We start from the raw sequence: 13,044 nt of genomic DNA on the forward strand, positions 1-13,044 counted from the left end.
CGAAGAATAGAGAAACACAAGCTCCTTCTGCTGTTTTATGTTTAGTCTTCATTGATATTACTGGGTTCTGATTTCATTATATCTTTAAAAAGAATCCTTGGCATCCATATTTTAACATTGCTTTCACTTTATTAAAATCTGCTTTTTTAAGTCCAATATTTCATTTGATTGTATTCAGTTGCAATTTCCTTTTAAATCTAAATAAATCAGGGTTATACTGTTTTTCCTCCCACTGTTCTCACTACTGAACAATTCCTAAGTGGGTTTCCACTGTACTCTCCCTGAACTTACTTATCTCAAGGTGCAACATTTATTGCATTTGCACAATATATGCATTTGTAAACCTTAGTCCACTGACTTTGGGAAAACTGAATCAGTATTGATAGTTACGAAAAATGAAATGCCCATTTTACTGAAAAATAAAGTAATTCTTTTCAGCATAGTGCTGCTGTCAAAGACTGCTTCTCTTGATACTAGGTGCTGTAAGGGTAAAGGTGCAATAGCATTTAGAGGACTTTCTCTGTGAAGAGGATTATTTTCCTGTGTTTTTTGGAATTATCTTCATTTGTACTCTCTGCACCCAAAGGACAAAATCCCCACTTGTCAGGTACATTTATTTTTTTAGAAGGAGAAGAGAGGAATTTTTTTTCTCTTTTGGTTGACCTTGGGCAAATGAGCTTCTTGCCCTGGCAGAAATGAAATGAATGATAAATGTAGAGGGTGTCTTTGCTGAGTAATGGAGCTGCAGCCTAGGCTTTCCAGAGAGTTTTCTCCTGCACAGCCTGAGGCAGCTTGAGGACCCCTACTGTTCATTTAAATAGGTATGTCAAATCTGCCTTGAAACGCTGCTGGTTTGATCTGTGGTAATATTTGTGAAGGTTCCATATGGACTTGAGCCCCCCTGCAGTGCTAAGAAATAATGTACAACGCTTCATGGTGCAGACGCAAATTTTCTCTGAAAAGGGATGCAGCGCTGCGTTTTAGCTGTCGGAGAGGATGATGGAGCTGACGCACTATGCCTGTCAACTTGTTACACGGATGGGTTGCACGCAGAGAGGCTGTGGAAAATCTGTGCCTTTTAGCTTTTCTACTTAATCACGGTTGTAGCATTGCCTTTAGACTGTATGCTACATTAATTCTCTTCCTGCCTTCTGCCTTTCATCCCAAGTTTCACGGAAAAAAGTAAAGCATGCAGGTCTTGTAGAGGGGCCTTATCAAGCAGCTGTCATCTGACAGGCCATTTGCATTTGTTTTGGCTGAAACAGAGCAAGCCAAGGGCAAGATGTTTTGTTGCATTCCATCATAATGAAGAAATTATAGAAAAATTACAGGGAGTACAACTTCTTAACATTCGTAGCTCTTGCCTATGAAAAAAAACCAGTGTTGGTGATTTTCCAGATGCAGTCTTTTCAAGTGACCGGGCTCCCCATTTGATTAAATGTTTCTTCATTTGAAATTTTTTCAACAAACAAAGGGTAATTATGGTAGGATATTTATGTCGTTGCTTAAATAGTATCAGTGCATTTAGAAATATTTCTGTTAAGAAACGGATACATACTTTTATCAAGCATGATTTGTCATGCAACTATGCACAAAGTACGAATTGCATATTACCCTCAAGCTAAGAGATACCAGAAGCATATTTAAGTTCAAAACCTTCAAATAAAAGATAATTTTAATTTGCTGTGCATTGATTAGACAAACCTTTGACATTGTTTATCATTTCTGACATACTGTATGCTATTTTTCCTAAATATATGAGCATAATGATACCTCTAACTGAATGCTTTAGCTATTTATACAGAAAAAAATTGTAAGATAATAATACTAGACTTCTTTGGAAAATCAGTATTAACCTTTAACAACTTAATCCCTATCATTTAAATTGTTATGAAATACAATCTGGAGAATTTTGACCCAGCATTTGGAGTATAATCTGTATAGGTCTGGGATGCGTTAGGTTGGAGAAGTTAGCCTACACCAGCCACTATCCTTGTTCTGTTTCTTATGTAACTTATATGTTTGAGCTCATAATGCCTGCATACTTTCAACAAGCTTCTGCTGAACATTGGTTAGTACAAGCCACAAATACTCATTTATTTAGGCAGAACAATATTATTTGTACTAGCCATCTTATTAAGTAACAAGTTTAGAGATGCTATTCTCCTGTACCATGAAAAGATACATATATGGCTATTATGTGTATGTCATAGAGGGATTGATTGATTGATTACCATCAAGTCATTTTTGGCTCCTGGTGACATTTATTTTTTTCATGATAATCTATCCCTAACGTAGTCTTTCAGGTATTCCAGTGGTGCACTCATCACCTCTTTAACTGAATTCATCCATTTTTCTTCTGGTTGTCTTCTTCTCCTTCCACCTTTTCGAGTATTGGAGCCTTTTCCAGTGAATTAGGTCTTTGCACAATGTGTGGAAAATAGGATAATTTGAGTCTGGCCATTTATGCCTGTAGTGAGAACTATGGGTTGATTTGTTTGAAGATCTATTTGTTTGTTTGTTTTTGGGCTGTGCATTGTATTCTCAGAAGTTTTGCCCAACACCAAAGGTCACAACTGTCAATAATCTTCATGTCTTGTTTCTTCGAAATCCAGCTTTTGTTTCCATAAAATGTCAAAAGGAATAGCATGGCATGCACAATTCTCACCTTAGTAGGTATGGAGACACCGCATTTGAATATATTTTCCAAGTCTACTCTATAAACTGCTAGTCTACAACATATTTTTAAGAGACAGAAATATCTGTTAATATCTTTGCTTATCTATTTTGAAGAAGTTAACATACATTCTTCAACTGTTTCAGATGTGAATGCTTCCTACAAGTTAACCGCTGTATATTTTGTTAAACTTTTTCAGATAACATGTATCATTATTGTATGTTGTCTGTTCTGTTTGCTTCTGAATAGTATTTACCTGCCTTCTTTATAGTGTTTTTAATATATTATGAACATTCTTTTAGAAAATTTGGAAATTAGATATGAAATGACAACACAAGTAACATTTTCTGTATTGAAATATACTTCAATAAGATGTAAAAACTCTTCAAATTATCTATAGTTTGTGTTCATTGTTTATTTAACAATAAGGTACTGTATATATCATGAAGGTGATGAACTCTATCCAAGATACCAAGACTTTTTAACCTACAGTTTGAATACTTTTATTTCGTAGCCAAATGCACATAATATTATAACACAGCCTGGGAAATCAGTTACCATGGATGTTTGGAATTACATGTTTGAGTAGCTTGGTTTATTTATTTTTTATCAAGATGTTTACAGCTCATGTCAGTGAGAAATTTGGAAGAGGTGGGTATATATTTGATTCTTCATTCAGCCAAAGAGCTCATTAAGCAATTGGGGCCCTCATACTTTCTCAAAGAATTGTGTGGAAATGAAATGAAAGGAATCCTGATATACACCCCTCCGTAGTTCTTGATGGAAAGATTAGATATGAATGCAGTAAATGAATATGAAAATTAAGGGACAATTTAGCAAGGATACCAAAATATATTTAGAACTTATAAAAACAATTTGATTTAAATAACAAATATTCTGGATTAGAACAAAATTTTACTTCAGCATTCCATTTGCAAATTATTCAACTATTTAAATTCACTATTGAGTCATGAGTACAGTAGTATTTATCTGTTTGTGTTGTTCATTAGTTAATAATCATGTAATCCTGATTAGTACACTTACGCTATATGGAAATATAGAAAAGTCACTGCCTGATTCCATGTGTGCAAGTGGGAAAATATATTTTCCAGAAGTTGAGCTTCTATCTTATAACTTAACAAATTAATCTTTCTGTGGAAATTTCACAACTGGAACTCATTTATATACAGTATATTTTCTGTATTCTAGGAGATATACAGTAAGCTACTGCACATTCAAAATTATCAAGATCAACTGTATGCTCAAGGATTGCTTTCTGAAGATAAAGCACCTATGTAAGTTGTCTTTGAGATTATAATTAACATAGAAGATAGGTATAGATCAGGGCTGTCAAACTCGCGGCCTGGATGTTTCACATGCTGGCCAAGGCCATTCCCAGTTTAGCGAAGGGGGAAAAAGTCACAATACGTCACATGACGCCGCCGTGATGACCCGAGTTTGACACCCCTGGTATAGATGCATTTCTATATATTCATTTCTATTTAAATTTCCATCATTTTGTAATGAAAAAGCATATTTGATTATCCCTCTGATGGATCCAAAAGGTGATATGTGATTTGGCCAAAGTCTTGGACCATAACATCCTTATGTGGCATATCCCTTTTCACATATCTGGATCTTTGGGAGATGAAGTTAAGAAGAGAGACCTAAAACAACATTGGAGGGAGTCTTGGAGAAAGCCTGATTTTATGCGTAGGAACTCATGTTTGGTTACATTCTAGTAAAAGGGTTAATAGGTTTTGCCAGCGGGCCTGGGGAACCCAGAGAGCGATGGAGCCCATCAAATGGCTAGTGTGCTCTGCTGTCATCGGGGCAGGGGGTGGGAGTTGGTTTTTTTATTTTTTGTTTTGTTTTTTGTTTTCCCAAATTTTGTTCTATTGTACTTTACTAATTTATAGATTAGTAGAGATAGATTAGACTAGTAGTATAGTATAGACTAATAGTATAGATTAGACTAATTTATAAATTAGTAATTTACTAATTTAATTCTTTTTTGAAGTTTTTATTGTTTTTATTTTTTGTTTTAAATACGGTTTTACATTGTGTAAGCCACCTCGAGTTGCCATGGGCGAATAAGCGTCAATATAAATAAATAAAATAATAAATAAATAAATAAATAAGGATGGCAAAATGAAAGTATTCACCCTTACTGCATCTACTGAGGGTTATCTGTTGGCCTTGTTTAGGGTGACCTAGTTTCTGCTGGAGAAGGAGGATCATTTGTGGGGCTGCTGTGAAAAACACAGTATAACAATTTGGCAAGCAGTCCCTCAAATCAGCTTGGAGCTGAATTAGGCAGATTAGGTTGAAAAGCCTGAGGTTTACTCTTACTGTATGATCTGGGTTGAATGTGAATTGGGGATTCTTGAAGGAAGTGGAAAAGATTCTCCGAGCTGTCAGTTTGACTATCCGTTAGGTAGATTCAGGTTGTTGGACCCCTTTGTTGGAGGAATCTTTGAACATATTGTATATTGAATGGTAAGATGCTGTTACTGTTTTATTTGTTTAATGTTATGAGCCACCCAGATACATTTTAGATCTGAGTAGTGCCTAAATTTAATTAGTTAAGTAAATTAAATAAATATAGTACTTTAGTTACATCTTTTAACAGGGCTCCTATAACAGCTGTAATTGAGGAAGATCAAATTAGTTTTGATACATGTGCATTTCTATAATGCTTTTTTATATCATTAGGCATTTATTGATTTATTAACATTTATACGCCATCCTATTTATAAGACTTTGGGCAGCTTACATAAAGTTATGGGAAGTGATATAAGAAAAAAGAATCAATTTTAGGAGAGATTCAAATGTAAAAGCATAGATATGAGCAATATATTAGTGGTAAAGTGTATGATTTCTTGGAAAGGAGATCACCTAATGGATCAAACACTGAACTGGCATAACTTGTCAACTTTTAAATGCATATTGTACTCATCGCAGAAATAACTAGGGAAAGTTACCATATATACTCGAGTATAAGTCGACCCGAATATAAGCCGAGGCACCTAATTTTACACAAAAAAACTGGGAAAACTTATTGACTCGAGTATAAGCCGAGGGTGGGAAATGCAGCAGCTACTGGTAAATTTCAAAAATAAAAATAATTAATTTGGGAAACGATCTCACTATCATGAAAGGTTTAATTGATTCACTAACCCAAAAGAAGAAGATGATGATGACAGCAGGAGGCAGGAGTCACTTTCTTCCCCTCCCTCGGAGGCCCCCTGAGTCAGGAGTCACTACCGCCGGCGCGGCCCCAGTCCCGCCGCCTCGGGAAGGGAAAGGCAAAGCGCTTTTTGCCTTTCCCTTCCCGGCTACTGTTGGGAGTCGCTGCCGCCGGAGGCCGCGACTCCACACCATTTTTTTTTCCAGAGGGGAATCTCACTCGAGTATAAGCCGAGGGGGATTTTTTCAGCACAAAAATTGGGCTGAAAAACTAGGCTTATACTCGAGTATATACAGTATGTCTTCATGGGATATCCTTAATTTAAACAAAAATGTTTATCTCAAAAGGATAGCTGTGATATTATCTTTGCCATGTTTGCAAAGATATAAGAGTTTTAGAGCAGATAAATTCCTGGCATGTGGAATTAGAATTGGGCATTTTCAGAAGGATTAATAATCTCTGGTTTCAGTATTGGGCCTGTTGTTGAAAGAGAAATGTAAGAAATATTGGTTGAGGAGAGAAGTTACTATTAAATGATAAGCTAGATGAATGATTGACAATGGATTACAAATGAAGAAAAAAATACACTGCTCAAAAAAATAAAGGGAACACTTAAACAACACAATGTAACTCCAAGTCAGTCACACTTCTGTGAAATCAAACTGTCCACTTAGGTAGCAACTCTGATTGACAATCAATTTCACATGCTGTTGTGCAAATGGAATAGACAACAGGTAGAAAGCAGAGGCAGTTAGCAAAACATCCCCAATAAAGGAGTGGTTCTGCAAGTGGTGACCACAGACCACTTCTCAGTTCCTATGCTTTCTGGCTGATGGTTTGCTCACCTTTGAATGCTGGCGGTACTTTCACTCTAATGGTAGCATGAGACGGAGTCTACAACCCACACAAGTGGCTCAGGTAGTGCAGCTCATCCAGGATGGCACATCAATGCAAGCTGTTGCAAGAAGGTTTGCTGTGTCTGTCAGCATAGTGTCCAGAGCATGGAGGCGCTACCAGGAGACAGGCCAGTACATCAGGAGACGTGGAGGAGGCTGTAGGAGGGCAACAACCCAGCATCAGGACCGCTACCTCCGCCTTTGTGCAAGGAGGGACAGGAGGAGCACTGCCAGAGCCCTGCAAAATGACCTCCAGCGGGCCACAAATGTGCATGTGGCTGCTCAAACTGTCAGAAACAGACTCCATGAGGGTGGTATGAGGGCTCGACGTCCACGGGTGGGGGTTGTGCTTACAGCCCAACACTGTGCAGGACGTTAGGCATTTGCCAGAGAACACCAAGATTGGCAAATTCGCCACTGGCGCCCTGTGCTCTTCCCAGATGAAAGCAGGTTCACACTGAGCACATGTGACAGACGTGACAGGGTCTGGAAACGCCGTGAAGAATGTTCTGCCTGCCTGCAACATCCTCCAGCATGTCTGGTTTGGCAGTGGGTCAGTAATGGTGTGGGGTGGCATTTCTTTGGGGGGGCCGCACAGCCCTCCATGTGCTCGCCAGAGGTAGCCTGACTGCCATTAGGTACCGAGATGAGATCCTCAGACCCCTTGTGAGACCATAGGCTGGTGCGGTTGACCCTGGGTTCCTCCTAATGCAAGACAGTGCTAGACCTCATGTGGCTGGAGTGTGACAGCTGTTCCTGCAAGACAAAGGCGTTGATGCTATGGACTGGCCCACCCGTTCCCCAGACCTGAATCCAATTGAGCACATCTGGGACATCATGTCTCGCTCCATCCACAGACGCCACATTGTACCACAGACTGTCCAGGAGTTGGGGGAAGCTTTAGTCCAGGTGTGGGAGGAGATCCCTCAGGAGACCATCCGCCACCTCATCAGGAGCATGCCCAGGCATTGTAGGGAGGTCATACAGGCACATGGAGGCCACACACACTACTGAGCCTCATTTTGACTTGTTTTAAGGACATTACATCAAAGTTGGATCAGCCTGTAGTGTTTTTTTCCAGTTTAATTTTGAGTGTAACTCCAAATCCAGACCTCCATGGGTTGCTAAATTTGATTTCCATTGATAATTTTTGTGTGATTTTGTTGTCAACACATTCAATTATGTAATGAACAAAGTATTTAATAAGAATATTTCATTCATTCAGATCTAGGATGTCTTATTTTTGTGTTCCCTTTATTTTTTTGAGCAGTGTATAGTCTTTTCTATATTTGTTAAACTAAGAGGCTCGTCTGCCTCGGGTCAGATTGGATTTAGAAATGGTAGTGAAAACTTTATTAAAATTTCACATCTTTCCTTTTGGGTGTGGGAATTGTAATATGAGTGTTATTAATGTATATATTAAAATCCTGTAAAAAATGATGGCTAGATTTTTAATTATTAACTTTTTAACAAATTAACCTGCTTGCTAAGTTTACAACTCTAGCTTGCATTTCCTCCTGTACGGTCTAGCTGCAATCTTATCCTTAATTGCATGATTAGTTAAAAGAGAATATATGTAATATTTCAAACAGGAACCTGATTGGCAGCAGATGGCTGATTAAAGAGGAATTGGAAGAAATGTTAGCGGAAAAACTGTCAGATCAAGATGTGAGTAATTAATCTCCTTTATTTAATGAACCCTGTATCCTAACGGAACAGTTAGTCGTTGTAAGGATTCTGAGGAAAAAATTCCCTGGGACATGGGAATTATGCATATTTTTTTGTTTGAGTCTCATAAGAACACATCCCTAAATGGTTATGAGATGAAATAGTTTTATGTATGTTATTTCAAGAATAGGTATGTTTCCCCAAATTATGAGGTAACTTAACATATCTTCGTCAGAATGGTTCCACTTCATACTGTGCAGGATGGTGGTTCTCCTTGGATGGATATTAACATGGCTTTGTAAACACACACACACACACCCTGAAAAAAAACCACCAAATGCTCACAGTATCTTAGGGGACAAGATAACTAAAGCCTTGTCTGTGACCTTTCTCTTGTGTCCAATGAGGGATTTATCTCAAGGGAGAACATTCAAATATGTAATTTGTTACTCGGTTTAAACATGTCCCCAACAACCAGATGTAATTATTATTATGTATTTTGTCACTGCCATATACAATCTGTTAAATGACTAGTTTACATCAGCAAATCAATTTAAGACTATGTCCGTTTCTATTCAAGCTTCCTTTCAGCAGCATCTGATGCGGGCTTGGACAGTCAAAGTAGTGAGCAGTATAGCATGATCAAAGCCTCTTTTCACATATGATGCAATGCAGATTAATAGGGGAGGCCCTTTGAATTTGACTTTGTGGCCACCATCTTGACTTCCCTCTGGATACTTCTGATCCCTTTATTGTGACCAGTGAAAACCATGTTTGGAAACTGTCTCACATTCTTATCAAAACTGTAAGGAAAGCCCATGCGTTGGATGTTACCCCATATAAAGGAGCAGGTGGATAATGAGATATCAGAACTAACAGGGTTGGCTAGTCACATGATCAGTTCACCCAAGGCAGGGGTAGGGAAACTTGGCTCTTTTATCACTTACGGACTTCAACTCCCAGAATTCCTGAGTGAGCCATAAAAGGTTCCCCATCCCTGGCCTACTGGTTTTTCAGTTGTGGGGGAAATCAATTTTTGACTTGAATGGGACTGTTTAATATACAAATGTATGTATATTATATATAGATATGTTCTACATTTGTATATTAAACGGTCCCATTCAAGTCAAAAATTGATTTCCCCCACAACTGAAAAACCAGTAGGCCAGGGATGGGGAACCTTTTATGGCTCACTCAAGAATTCTGGGAGTTGAAGTCCGTAAGTGATAAAAGAGCCAAGTTTCCCAACCCCTGACCCAAGGCAAGCGATTATGTTGAATAGATCTTGATAGTTTGCCACTGGGTTACTTGTACTGAAAAAACAATGTCATTTTATCTCTATTGTATCCATTTAGGATTTCTTTCTTTTTTAAACTTCTACCTTTGCTTCTCTGCAAACAAAAAATAAGCATACAGAAAGTTATACTTTTTGAGACCTTCAGGAAATGTTCCTTTATTTCTTTCCTTTTCCCAGCCCAGGCTGTATAAAATGACATTAAACCTGAATCTGCTTCTTTATTTCTTGTGATTGGGAGGCCCTGTATTACTTGTGAGACACTTTAATCACATGCTCAAATGAAAGCAGTAAAATTTATAGTAGCAAAGGATAATTATTTTAAGAGGTTGCCCTTTGAGTCAAGTATCTCTTGAATTTGGAAATACCTTGATTGTTTGTTTTTAAAATCAAGTCTAATCCTTTTTGAACAACCAGTAGCATAAATGCACACTTCCTGTACCTATTAGGAAATAAAATCATCTCAAATCAAATCTTTATTACGGCCACAGACTTGGCATAAAAATAATCCAACAAGTAGAATTTAGAAAACAATTTCCTTAAATGAATTAGGACGTTTGTCTCTTACCACTTATCCATCAAAAATACTATTTTGAGGCCCACTAAATCTCTTCTTGAAAATCACGATTGATGTTAATGAAGTTAGTCTGACAAAGAGTTTGCTTAAAGTTTTGAGCAATGGATTCATTAGTAGGGGGCAGGGACAGAATTAGGTATCTTTATTCACATAGGAAATGATACATCTGCATGTTGTTTTGAAAGCAGCATGCAAATACAGAAGTGTCATCTTGTCAAAAGTTATCAGTAAGAACAGAACTAAAATGATCAAGCAGGTAAAAATAGAAGTTGTTGACAAATGCAATTACACTTGCACCACCATCCTTAATGAATTTTTATTGTCTACAGTATTTAAGATGTATTCAGCTGCTGGAAAGATTAGTAACGCTGCCATACTGTGATATGGAACAAGATTACCTGCTTAAATTTCGCAAGGAATTACCTATACAATCCAAAAAACAATCATTTGAACCCCTAAAATATGATGAGCGAGGAGTGGCCTTTAGCACTGCAGAAGGTATACTTTTTGTTACATTTCAAAATTAAATCCTTGGCAACCTGAAAATCCAAATACTTCTCAACATTAAGCTACATGTCTATAAAGAAAAAAAAAATGCTGTCCAAGTCCTCCAGTGATATTGCACTGTGTTCTATGTGGTTATACTTGTTTCATTAAATTAAAAACAAAATAGTTAAAATGTATTCTGTGCATCTAACTTATTTGGCATATGTATTTAAGATGGTATATAATATTGCATCCACCTTACATCATGAGGTGGTCTACTATAAATTGCTTTTCATACAGATTTTTCAGTCTGGTAACAGGCAACTTAAATTACTTCACTGGCTTACTTTATCAAACTTCTTTGACAATATGTGTTTTACAATCTCAACCCTAGGAAGCAGGCAATGGCAAACCATTTCTGAAAATTTTTCCTAAAATCCTTCCAAGTTTAGTCCAAGCAGTAGCCAAAAGTCAAAAACTGACTCGAAAGTATACAGTATGTTTGTGTACTGACTCACACACCGAATTTGTAGTGTATATCAAAAATAGTTTTCTCTGCATTTCTGTTCAAATACTGTATACTCTAAATCAAACAAAAACTATATATCAAAATAATTATTTCTTTTAGATGCCAGTTGCCATTTTGAATTATCAGGGTATGCCTCCCTCTGCTGGGAGAAAAAGGGAAATTTAACAGTGGCAGTTTTGTAAAACTATGTCCATTGTATTCATTCCCTTTTCTTTTACAGGGCCCTTTATGATAAAGAATATTGCCACTTACTGTTTGCAGAGATATGCATACATTGTGGAAAGATGTTAATATATCCTGTATGCTATTTAATGGTACCACTGGAGTGCTCTCCAGCCCTTCATAAATTTGGAATCTAGATTAATTTTGGGTATTTTAGGCAACTTTTCCACTCCCAAAACACAATTTTAGGCTTAGATCTCCTTGTGTTGCATTTGGTTAGGAAAGATTCTGCATAACATCTTTGGAATTTTTGCTAGAATTTCCCTTTCAAAAGATAGTTTCATTTTTGTTTAGCATTTTGAAATGCCATATGTGTAGATGCAAAAGATGCTAAACATTTTGAAATGCTGAACATGAAATACATGTACAGAGATTTTTTTTCTTTTTAAGGTAAGAGAAAGTCTGCAACAGCAACTGCTACACTTCATGCAAATGGAAATGGAAAATTCACTATAAACGGAGATAATTATTTACTTTATTTTCCAGTGTTGCAGGACAGGTGAGTGTTAAAAAAGAGAGAACTTTTTTTTGCTAAAACCATTTTTAATGGTATTTTTCTAAAAAATGTTTTCATGTATTTTTTTAGTTTTAAAAAAATCTTCAGAGTATCATATTTTCCTGCTGTATAATCAAATTTGAAAACTTAAATATATGTGAAAATGTTACTAAAACAATGATTTCAAATACTTCGGAATATTGGTACCTCAATATATCTTGGACTGTAATGCTCATTGTCTTTAGTCAGTATATCGGTACAATCTGAAGATCACAAGATTGTAATCTACACATTTGGGAAATTCCTATTGAAAAATAATAGATCTTTAGAAATGTGAACTTTATTGGGGGCAGTAGGATCCTAAAATTTCTGGGTATATGAACTAATAGATCCTAATCTAATTAAATTTAACTACAGGTTTACAGTAAGAATAGACTTCTCAAAAGTGTGTGTTTATATAAAAAACTACCAAATTGAGCCAAAGATATCCATTTGCAGATTACTCTGAAAAGATGACAGTTTTATTGTATGTTAGTTTAGCCTCTTCTGAGCACAAGTGCATTTTCCTTTGCAAGTGTTGACACCTTGCATCATTCTAAGCCATGTCAGCCTTATTAAATGCCTATGAAATTGTAAACAAAGAGAAAAAAGATATTTGTACAGCCTGTAAACCATGATTTGATATTAGTAAAACCTATTTGGCTAAGGAAAAGAGTAAGTCTGGCTTAGGGAGTCTGTCCATTTTTTTGTTTTGTTTATCTTTATTTCTCATAGTTTCTCTTGCAAATGAGTTTGCTTAAGTATTACTTTAGAAGCTTTATTTGACCTTAAATGTTAACAATATAATCTCCCATGCTGTTGTTCTATTACTATACTCTGATAACTGTAGGCATTTTATGTGGATACATTTAAATAAATAAATTATTTATAGTAAATAAGCAGTAGGGCTGTGGGAGACATTTTGAATTTAGATTCTTATAATTGAAACAGCTGGTTTATGTTCAGAGTG

At 36.6% G+C, this 13,044-nt stretch overlaps 1 protein-coding gene across 2 annotated transcripts in view; it reads left to right on the plus strand.

Annotated features, from left to right (window-relative positions):
- The window catches only part of MRPS9 (mitochondrial ribosomal protein S9), a 36,651-nt gene that overhangs the window by 22,119 nt on the left and 1,488 nt on the right, over positions 1 to 13,044 (plus strand). For both annotated transcript variants that reach the window (XM_087967189.1, XM_087967190.1), the window contains exons 6-9: positions 3,887 to 3,972; positions 8,356 to 8,431; positions 10,632 to 10,800; positions 11,930 to 12,038. In XM_087967189.1, the coding sequence (XP_087823315.1) occupies positions 3,887 to 3,972; positions 8,356 to 8,431; positions 10,632 to 10,800; positions 11,930 to 12,038 (440 nt within the window). The remainder of the gene's footprint in view (positions 1 to 3,886; positions 3,973 to 8,355; positions 8,432 to 10,631; positions 10,801 to 11,929; positions 12,039 to 13,044) is intronic.

Source organism: Notechis scutatus, chromosome 5, assembly GCF_049901735.1.
Source record: "Notechis scutatus isolate UNSWTSFEM ecotype Mainland chromosome 5, rNotScu1.2, whole genome shotgun sequence".
Classification (NCBI taxonomy): domain Eukaryota; kingdom Metazoa; phylum Chordata; class Lepidosauria; order Squamata; family Elapidae; genus Notechis; species Notechis scutatus.